Source organism: Toxorhynchites rutilus, chromosome 3 (genome assembly GCF_029784135.1).
Source record: "Toxorhynchites rutilus septentrionalis strain SRP chromosome 3, ASM2978413v1, whole genome shotgun sequence".
NCBI lineage: Eukaryota > Metazoa > Arthropoda > Insecta > Diptera > Culicidae > Toxorhynchites > Toxorhynchites rutilus.
Window position 1 is genome coordinate 268699662 of NC_073746.1, and position 11340 is coordinate 268711001.

At 37.8% G+C, this 11340-nt stretch overlaps 1 protein-coding gene across 1 annotated transcript; it reads right to left on the minus strand.

Moving 5' to 3' along the window:
* Positions 1–501: 501 nt before the first annotated feature.
* On the minus strand, positions 502–2379 carry LOC129774215 (uncharacterized). The gene is made up of 4 exons (XM_055777924.1): positions 1746–2379; positions 1507–1693; positions 1068–1170; positions 502–978 (listed from the first exon to the last, which is right to left on the minus strand). The coding sequence occupies exons 1-4, from the start codon at positions 2377–2379 to the stop codon at positions 502–504; spliced, it is 1401 nt and encodes a 466-aa protein (XP_055633899.1).
* Between the last annotated feature and the right edge of the window lie 8961 nt (positions 2380–11340).

Sequence of the window (11340 nt, forward strand, 5' to 3'; positions counted from 1 at the left end):
ATATGTATTCTATATGATGAAATAAGAGGTAGTTTTTCGAAAATTCGAAAACATTTTTAACGAAAACTGTGTCTGATGACGATGATTATATATTATAATGGTAAGAGTTTGTGGAACAAACAGGAAATGGTTAAGTAAGTGTTAGGGCTACATGTGTTAAGTTATTAAACAACATAAAGTAGAAATTTTCATTTAATTTACTTTAATTTTTAATAATTTTACACTGTACTCGGACTTGCTGATCTGATAGAGTAATTTTCCTGCCAAGCACGAATATCGCCATCAGATGTCGACACTGTCATTCACAGATGTCATTCGTGAACCCAGGTTCAAAAACGAATTCGCTATAAGTTGCAAAAAGGTTCCGAAATTATCAATTGGCTTTTTTTTCTCGACTATAAAGCAAATCAATCAAAAGGTTTTATAAAAATTTTCATTTATTTCTCCGATCGTCCACAACTCGATTGCCAGAGATATATTTTTTTTGCAATGGATTTCGCTTTATGACTGAATCGTCGTTATCTCCATAATAAATATAACCGTTGCAGCGAAAAGTCCTAGTCCTAGGATTGCAAATACTCCGAACATACCACTTAAATTAAGAGCGTCTGTTGCATTGGATTCCCGCAAACGAGAATTGATGGCTGTTGTTTGAACATGGTAATCACTAGATTCGTAAATGGCGTTCAATTCTTGGTAGTGACCAATCAGGGCTTCCGTTGTTCTCATTATCAACATGTTGAATTTTTCCATCAGAGGCCATGTTTTTGTTGCCATGGGAACCTCGTAATCATAGTACAAATCATCTTTCATGAGTTGATAGTTGTGGACGTTTTCTCGGGTGACCCAATCTCCGATCATAAGATGGCCGTTATTCATCCGACCAATTATTAATGCAACGTTACCCTTGTCAGCTAGCTTTCGGAGTACTGCAGGTGGCTGAGCTTGGAACTTAGACACTAGTTTTTTTATAATGGGCTAAATGGAAAGATAGTGTATGAATATAACCAGTTCAAGCTTTTTGTAATTTTTCGAGTTACATTTTCCGACATTCTTAATGACAATACCCATGCTTCATGCGTCTGCAACAATGTAAAACCACTTTTGGCTAGGTCGTATATGGTATCGATGGATGGTCCAAAAAGGGGAACTGTGCTTAGACTAGCATTCCTACTGGAGTAAACATTGATTAAATTAAAAGTGAACATCAATAGGGCCATAGATAAAATAACGTCTGAAACACTTCGCCTGCGAATATATGCCGTTTGCTGAAGCAGAATTGCCCACAAATTCAAGCAATTTCGAATAAAACTCTGTTGATTGAGCTCCGATGGATTCAGGTGATCCATTAAATGATGCATAAACAAAATAACAAGTAGAACTACAACGGTTGAGCACCAAACAGGAACAGAGAAAGCTATAAGCATGACTTTCCATGCAGGTTGGAGCCTAAAATGTGATGATTGAACTGACATTTTAACATGATGTAACATGAACTATTCATACCTAGGCCTCGGCACCAAACAAGTAACACTGTCCCTTTGAGTTGGCTTAGAGAAACTAAGAAATTCCAATTGTTTGTACCATTGATTCATTCCACCAATTCCAACATCAGCCCGTCTTTTTGCCAGATTTCCGAGAATTCCATTTCCAGTTTTATTCTTCTCGATTGTACCCCACATGTTAGCATCGTCTGGAAACAGGAAGCATTACGCCCACTCTACATCACAAGCATCTGAAATTACCGATTATCAATTCCACCGTGCAGTTGTATCGTCTGCAGAATTCCACAACCAACAGTCCGTCGTTTCCACTCATTTCATAAATTTGATTTCCGGCCCTCACCAATGGATTACCAGACTCACTTTTCCGCAAAATAACTAGAGGAGGAAAATTAACGGTCGCTAACCGAACAGATTTTCCCAGCATATTGGAGATTTTATCAAGGAATAGTACTTGTTCATAACGAAATGTTTTGTTCTCGACATCAAAAACGTCTAGCAGAATCAATTCGACTGATTCTTCGACAGTTCCAACGAAACGATGTGTTAAAAGATCAATCGATTCCATATTTGCAGTCGGTTTCAAAATAAGTAGATTCATGATTTCTACAAGATTGGAATGTTCACATAGTTCGACGAGAAGATTCTTTTCATTAGATTGCATCCCGTCCATGAGCATTATGACAGTTTTGTCAGAATTTCTATACGTGGCTTCATCGTGGCACTCGATGAATCGATCCATAAAATTAATGATGGAATCTTGATGTACGATGAACACATTACAACCCAGTTCTATTCCTGCGAGTAGAGGATTATTTGCGATACTGATCTGTGAGCTTTTCTTTAGCCTCAAGGTTACAGTTGAAAAATATGGCATTTTCAAGTCTGTCATAACATCAGTTTCGCTGCCTAATATTCTACAAATAGTCATAATTACTGGTATCACTGTAACTGCAGAAATGCTTAATATGAAACAATAGATGCTATGAATCAGACTAATGTATACTAACTGATATGATTGATTAATGCTTCGGAAGAATAACTAAATGTATTGAAACCGGATCCAAAGCTGATGTTTTCCATCTCAATAACAAATAGGTTGTGTTGTATACCAAAGAGGGTTATTATATTTATTTCCATAATAGTGTCGATTACACCCTAATCTGTGTTTACCATCTCCTAATTGTATCAATAAGGTTGTGTTTATGTACGGTTTTAATTAATACGATGATGTTATCAAGATCATTGAAGTTGTTATAACATGGACTAACTTTCGTCAATTCACTGTACATATTATGTATTAATAGTGTATTAAATAGTGAAAATTCAGTTTTTAACAGTGAGTAACGGATCTAGCGTGTAAAAGAAAACTTGAATTTTGTAACATAAACTTTGTCATTCATGAAGATATACTATTGTATATACACTTGAGAATAAATTCGAGAAGCAGGAGTGACATCAAAAATTTCAAATGATTTGTGGATCTTGTAATTCCGTAACGAACTTACGCGTGGAGATGAGATGTACGTTATATTAGGTTGGGAAAAAGTTATCCATTATCTTCTCGTTGGCTGACTTTAGTGATCAATATCTCGCGTAAAATCGATGCTACAATTTCAAATTTAGGCTCGTTGTAAAGATGGCATTTCCGACTAAAAAACATTTTTTTTCTTTTGTTGTTTTTGACGTAGGACTACGTCTAACCGGAAGATATAGGGTGTGAAATGGAAATCTAGGCACTGAACAAGTAGGAAAAAATGCAAGATTTGGAACGCTTATAACTCGAGCATTTCTCAATAGATCGCAAAGGTTTTTGCATCAATTGATAGGAAATATATCTACGCATCTATCATAACGAATATCATTTCATTTTTCATGGGATAAATAATTGAATAATTGTGAAATATCAAGCATTGTTAAAATGCCCTATGTGCCCATTTTTGATTGGTCCATTTTGTGCTCCTCAAATCGTACCGACCAAAACGGGCAACCAGAGCAGCAGCGAAATAGAATGAAGCACGATTGGAAAGGAAAAAGAAAAAAATGAACGAAACATTGGTCGCAGTCTCACACATGCGTAATTCTCGAGCCAGCCAGTCAGTTTAAAAATCCCCGCTTCGCTGCCGTAACGATCATTCTTTGTGTGGACACCGACTGGACAACATCGTTGCTGGACGAGCTGGACGGCGAGGGATCGAGTGGTAGCGCTGGAGTAGAGTAATAGAGTAGAGTAGAGTTTTCAAAGGGCCTTTCTCAAGGCTAGAGAGGAATGAACTGCAAAAGTTTAAAGTCTCTATAATACAATACCTTCCTTCCTTCCGTAACGATCATTCTCATTCAAACCGTACACCACATCGGTTCGCATCACAACACATCAACAAACCAAAAAAGGAGGAAAAGTGAAGGGAAAGGCAAAATCCCGCTCGAACCGTGTTGATCTGGAGTTCCCCGCAAGGGTAGCTAGGCCGAGCGCGTTAGTACCAGTGCACCAGTCCACCTAGCCGGCGTTATATAGTTTCGGCCGCCGAAGTGATTGAGTTAGCTGGCAAAGCTGCTCGCGACGATAAAAAAAACCCGCATTCGGAACAGAACACATTCGGTTCGGTGGACATCAAGACAACAGGCAGTTGCAGCGAGTGGCGAGTGGCAAACGCAATCGCAAAACGGCATCAGGTAGCAGAAGAAAAAAGTTTGTTCTTTATACAAACTGCTTTGGTGGCAAATCCAGAACAAGGCGGCATCGAGGGCGTTCGAAATGGTTTTTTTCAAAACCACGAGTACTAAGTTTTCTAAATTGGAACCATTCCATAAAACAAGGCGCTTTTCAGGGCCATTAAACCTTCCAAAAAAGAGTTTAGGAAATACAGTTCAATGCTTTCTAAAACATTATCCAAAATAATAATAAAACACAAATTGATTTTTTCATAATTTGTTTGCCAGGATCTGATGAGTATGTGAATTTGAAAGTTGTTCTGAGCTTATTGATAGTTGGGGACTTTCCTGATTATTCAATTTTCACCAATTCTTAAATTGTTTCCAGATTGAAAGTACAGTAATTTACAATTAGTTCGACATTTAGCTAATTGGACGGACATGTAATGCGACTTATTTAGTTGGACATTTTTGTAAACATAGAGATCCAAATTATGACCCCACATTGAAAGTCGACACTGTACCACTGTCATCGCAAATGTTCAATTACAGGTTAAAATCACCTCCAATGCGACACTGAGTGGTGCTTCGGCAGGTCGCATTAAATATAATTTACTGTACAACATGTCACAAAGCTGGATGGGAAGAAATTTTGCAACTGTGAAAGCTGTGGCGAGTGGCAACAAATCGCTAAACAGGAAGGTTTAGCCGAACAAGATGGGGATATCGAGTGATAACAAAACAATAAACTCTTTAGATTGAAGATAATTTTGTGATCCTGAAAAGGACCCTTTTTAGCCTGCATGTGAATCCAACGAGCGAACAAATCGTAATGAATGTATTTTTTTGCCATCGCTCCCTTTTAACGCTCATTCTTCGTATCGTTGGACTCGCCCCTCTGGCTGAGTCTGCCGATTTGTCTCTATCCTGTGAGTGTGTACCGCTAGAGTATAAAACACGCGGACCCCAAAAAAGTATCTTATTTTCTTTCAAACCGTAAACCCGTGTGGTTGTACGGCATCGACATCGTGGACGTAACAAAGGAGGACAAGTTAAGGGAAAGGCAAAGTCTCACTCGATCCTTGCAGATCTCCAGTTCCCTGTTGGTCGCATTCACTGATTGCTCCGCAAGGGTAACTATGCCGAACGGATTGGTGCCGGAGCACCAGTATACCTAACAGCGATTATAGAGTTTCGGCCGTCGGAGTGCTCGAGTTGGCTTGCACAGCTGCTCACGACAATCAGAAAACCCGCATCAAGAACAGAGCAGCTTCGGTTCGCCGCTCATCAAGGCAACAATTAGTTTTAGTGAGTGGCAAAGTGTTTCTCCGGCACGTTGCATCAAATGTAATTTACTGAACAACATGTCACAAGCTGGATGGGAAGAAATTTTCCAACTGTGAAAGCTGTGGCGAGTGGCAAACGCAATAGCTAAACAGGAAGGTTTAACCGAACAAGATGGGAATATCGAGTGATAACAAAAACACAACACCAAAGGTTCTTTTCAGAACCATCAACATATTCATAAAGAGTAAACAGTAAACTAATCCATTTTTCAGGTAGATATGTAGGTATTCACGTAGGAGAAGAAAATAAAACAATATATTTCAAAATATATATTTAACAAAAGCTGTCCCCTTTGTATAGTCCTACGTCACTCCGGTTATGTCCCCGACATTACCCACCCGTCTTTTTTATTTGTTCCATTCAGTTGTGAGTTCCAAAGTGTTAACAATGGAAGCCAACAAAGAAAAAAATCGGTACATTGCACACTTTTTATTTTATATACGCGAAAATGCAAGTCAGGCCGCTGAAGTTGTGATTGATGTTTATAGTGCCTATACTGCAACAGTAAAATACGTGCAACTCTATTCATTTTTTGACGTAGGACTACGTCTTTCATTTCTGTACCGGGCTGAAGTTTAAAGTTTCAAAAACGAGAGAGTGACGCTGGAGTGCAAGGTTTTGCACGTTAATACCTCTTTACCGGCTGAATGGAGCGGTATAACAATCACTTCATCCGAAAGATAAAATGTCAACGAGTTTTATGATTGTCACTTATTGGTCCAAAAAATCGTTTCAATAGCTTAAAAATATCTTTGAAAGCAAGCTATTGAAATCATCATTGCTCATTGATGATGATTGGTGGTCGCAATGTGTTCCCGAACACGGACGCAAAATCTAGGCACCTAGAGAAACCGTCATAGCGAATACATGCAAGCTGTGACTTCTTTTGCTCGCTCATGCAAGACGTGAGTACTTTTACTCGCATCAGTTTCTGTTCTGCTTTCGCATGGAACAGTCATGAAAAATTGTTTGCGTGTGAATGCGTCCGAGAGAACGAATATTCGCATTTACGCATTCGACTTGTTGTTCCCGTGATGCAATCCAATTGACGAATTTACGCAAAGCTGAATCAGCTCATGCGACACCTACATTAGAGTTCTGAACCACAAAGGTGATGATGTTTGTTCATTCTACGCACTGAAAATAAAGATTCGGTCGTGATTATTAATTTTATTTCTATTTAGATTTATTTCAACCATTAAATTTCTTCAGTTAGAGATTTGTATGTTTACGATGATTTCAACACGCGATTAGAGCGAAGTCATTGATAATCTTCGAAAATAAATTCGTCAATAGCATCAGTTCCTGTTCTGCTTTCGCATGGAACAATCATAAATAAACGATAATATAATCACGATAAAAAAGAAATGATAAAATGGTTGAATGAAATGATAAAAGGTTGTATAGACTTTATTTCGTTTTCACCGTGAAGTGGCGCCCTCAGTTTCTATTCTGCGCCTGTAGTGATCATAAAAAATCTCGTGTTATTCTCACGAAAATAAAAATGAATCATGTATCAAACATCTTCAGTTGCTTTTACAAGACCACTCAAATTCCGACGGTTTTTTCGGGACCACCAACAAGTTCGAAAAAGTTGAATTTTATGTTAATAACAATTCCATACTTATACTCATCCAACCACACACTAACAAGAAAAACTTTCAGCAATATTTCAAAATATTCGTTCATTCATTCATTTAGAATTGGTTCAGATGTAATTTTAAATAAATGATTACCGAGCCAACGATAGTCCTACGTCTACCTTGCGGTTATATCACAAATATAACTCACTTCTTGATTTTTAATTTTTTTTTAAATTTTTTTTTAAAATTATTTTCAGTGCAATACGCTGAATTATGATCTCTAGTGTCAACAAATGGACCGTTTGAAGCTAGCGATTGACCAGAAACGTTCTGAATTGGCCAACAGAAGAGATGTTGTGTTCCATCAGGACAACGCAAGGCCACACAATTCCGAGAGCTTGATTGGGATGTTTTAATGCATCCAACGTATAGTTCGGACCTGACACCAAACCATTATCACCTTTTTCTCGCATTGGAAAATTTCCAGAGTGATAAGAAATTGTGATCAAGAGAAGATTGTAAAAATCTATTGCCATGGTTTTTCGATAATAAGAACGAAGACCTCTATGATAGAGGCATTATGCAGCTACCTTTAGAATGGCAACAAATTTCCCAACAAAACGGTGAATATTTGACCCAAATCGGACAATCCGAAGCATATTGAAAATTGTTTTGAATTTCACCCAAAAATAATGGATTACTTTTTCCCCAACCTAATACATACAATTTAAAGTCACGTTATCCTAATTTTTGGAATTTACAACATGATATGTGTTTGCGTAGTGGACAAAATTATCAGGAAATTTTTAATACATCTCCACAAATACACACACTAAGTTAAAGGTGTGGTCCGATGACATTCTAGAAAGATTTTGTACAATTTACACCTACATTACAATTTAAGTAATTTTTGATTTTTTTTACATTTTTCAACAATTTACACATTAGGGGTCTTCGTAGCCACTTGATTACGCGTTCGCTTACCAAGCGATCGATCGTGAGTTCAAACTCAGGGCCCTCAATTGACCATCTTTGTGTTGTTATAGAATAACTACGTCCACGTAATCATCATCAGCGATGGAAATCGATCCACGGTCGAAATAAGATGGATTCATCCATACAACTGCTCTGCTCTGCAAGACACATCGGGCTGCTGTTCTATAAATAACTCAACAATGATCAATATCAACTGTCTCCGCTGTCCGGTCTGCTGAACAATGGATGAACAGAAATAATACATTTACGCCTAATTGGCTACTATTGTGTAATTTACCAGAATGTAATGGAACAGAAAACTTAACGCCTAAATGGCTACTACTAACGACTGTGTAATTTACAATTTATAGAAACATAAACATATGTACATGTACACGATTAAAACCCGGCTCTGTTACAGCTAAAATGCTAATGAGCCTAATAAATAAATAAATGAGATAAAAAAAACAATTTACACTTCATCTGCGCGTTAATATGTCACGAAGTTAGAACTTTTCAAAAATCATTCCAAAATTTGAATATTGCACACTCTACCAGAACCTCTGCAGCTCTTGTTTTTTTTCGATTCTAATCACATATTTTATTCCATTCGTTTTTAAAAACTTATGAATTCATCCCTTCACAAGTAAAAATCAACAATAAGTCTGATAGCAAATGGCATCCAGAAGTTACTGAGAAATCCAATACCTTTCGTGTACGCAAAACGCATGTTATCAAGTTCAGTGCAATCATACACATATGTTTCATGTTTGCACTTGAATTCGATATGCGCTCGCTCAAACATTCACGGAGCAAAAGCACAGAGTGACAATACAGCTTAAACATTCATGATATGGTATGTGATATCTACTGGGTGGAAAAATGTTCACATTCGTGTTTGAAGAACAAAAGTAACCCGTTGACATTATCGCTTACATCGGAAAATATTCAAATTTTAATGATCAATGCAGTTGTTTCAAACTATTTCTGGTGAAAGCGAAATCATCCATGCAAGATTAAAGCTACTATTTAGACGGAATCATTCGGAATCGTTCGAATTAGAGTTTTTGCAGAAATAATTATCGAATAATTAACGATCACGATTTAAATAAAAGCCTTAGAGATCCACTATTTTTGCATGAAATTGCAGGGCTCATCACCGTAATTAGATCGATTAGATACACGGTTTTGTTCGACAACTGATTGTCATTTTTAATTAGAACTCGCCCTCAACGCATCATTTGTGTTATTTCCTATTAGTTTTTTCTTGCAATGTTTAGACCTAGTTTTTTAGCAATCGAAGCTTACCCAATGATCACACTCGACGATTTATATTGTGCTATCGGCATTTCGACAATAGTGTGAACCAGAACATTAAAATTCTCGGAAAAGATTCTACGAACTCAAAACTGCGTGTGATTGGCTGTTACAGTATCAGAGGAGTAAACATTATTCACATATTCAGTCTCTTGGCTCGCGTTTAGGATCTTATCGGAGATAAACTGTAAAATATGGCGTTTTTTTTGTTTGGAATTGTATCCAAAAAAAAACCTAAACGGTGCCAAGCAGTGATTGAATCAAGGCTGTTCCCCATGATCACGCTGTCCACACAACATCTGGTGCCGTCTTACCAATGCACGAGAATATTATTTTATTTATTTATTTATTTATTTATTTCTTTAATTGTTTCACATTACGTAAGACATGTGTCAATAACGATTTTTACAAGGCATTTACACAAGTTCTAGCAAACATTATTATTTATAATCTCTGTTGAAGTAATCTAGTGCTGCCTTTTTGGACTATGTTTCCGACTCTATTCGTTTATGTTCTTTGGGTTGCGCGTTCCTCTCACAAAAAATGACTCACCGGGCCTGATTCTCGAATACACTTCACGGTGGAAACGAAATAAACGGCACGCCATTGAACTACGTTTTACGAGTCAGTGAAGTGTCGAAGATAATAATGAGTTTTCAGGCAGAATGAGCACTTTTCAAATAAAAAATCATTAATGAAAATTAACTTCTTCGTATCAAACTGGTATTCAATGTGAGTGGAAAACTTTGTTTTCTTCATGTGATATAATAATCTCATACAAAAATTTAATCTGAAGATAATTTGATATTATAATGATAAATTTAGTGGGAAACTAATCTCGCATCCAGATGTCGACACTGTACCGTTGTCATCGCGAATGCGTTTCGTACCGTTTCCACCGTGAAGTGTATTCGTAGTGTATTCGAGAATCAGGCCCACCATATAAAGTAGAACGACGTGATGGGACTACGAAGTTGAGCGAGCGACGTCCTTGGAGCAGCTTCAGCTTCCGGACAAGACTGAAGGGTTCATTACGGTGAATAATTCTCCACAATTGCAAACATGTCCTCTTTTCATAGGAACAACAATTATTTAAGGCACCTTCCAATTTTAACATCATAGCCTTACTCATGCCAAGATGGATGACATCGCCACGAATAGAGTGTGGCAATATTAACGACTTAAAATGCAAGAGTTTCGCGTACTGAGGTAGATCTAACGTGGTTGCACGCATAGTACGTAGGCCAGTAGGCCTTTACTTCACTAGTATCTCATTGTTCCGGGTAGGTCATCAATATATGTAGAGAATAGCAAAGGTCCAAGCACTGATCCTAGCGGTAGATACATGATTACAATATAAAGGGTTGTTCAATAAGAGCGCTACAAGTTTTTTTTTAATAAAACAAAAACGGTTTTGGATATCAATGAAATTCTTTATTCATATGAATGTACATTTAATGCCATTATGTATGGAACTCGATTTCTTTTGCGTGGCCACCACGGGCACGCTTGCAGAGGTCCAGACGCTGAACTAAATTTTCGACGGTTCTCAAGCATAAGTCGGCCGATACTGCTGCAATTTCACGTTCGATATTCGTACGAAGTTCATCAATCGTTGTTGGCTTGTTGGCATAGACCATAGACTTGACATAGCCTCACAGGAAATAGTCTAACGGCGTCAAATCGCACGACCGAGGTGGCCAATTGATTGGGCCATTTCGTGAGATAACACGCTCACCAAACTTGGTTTTCAATAAATCGATTGTTAAATTCCCTGTGTGGCTTGTGGCGTCGTCCTGTTGAAAGACCATATCATCCAATTCGGGCCAAAAATATTCGGTTATCATTGAGCGGTAGCGATTCCCATTCACAGTAACGTGCCTGATCATCACGGAAGAAGTACGGCCCAATGACGCCACCGGACCATGAACCGCAACAAACCGTATTTTTTTTGGGATGAAATT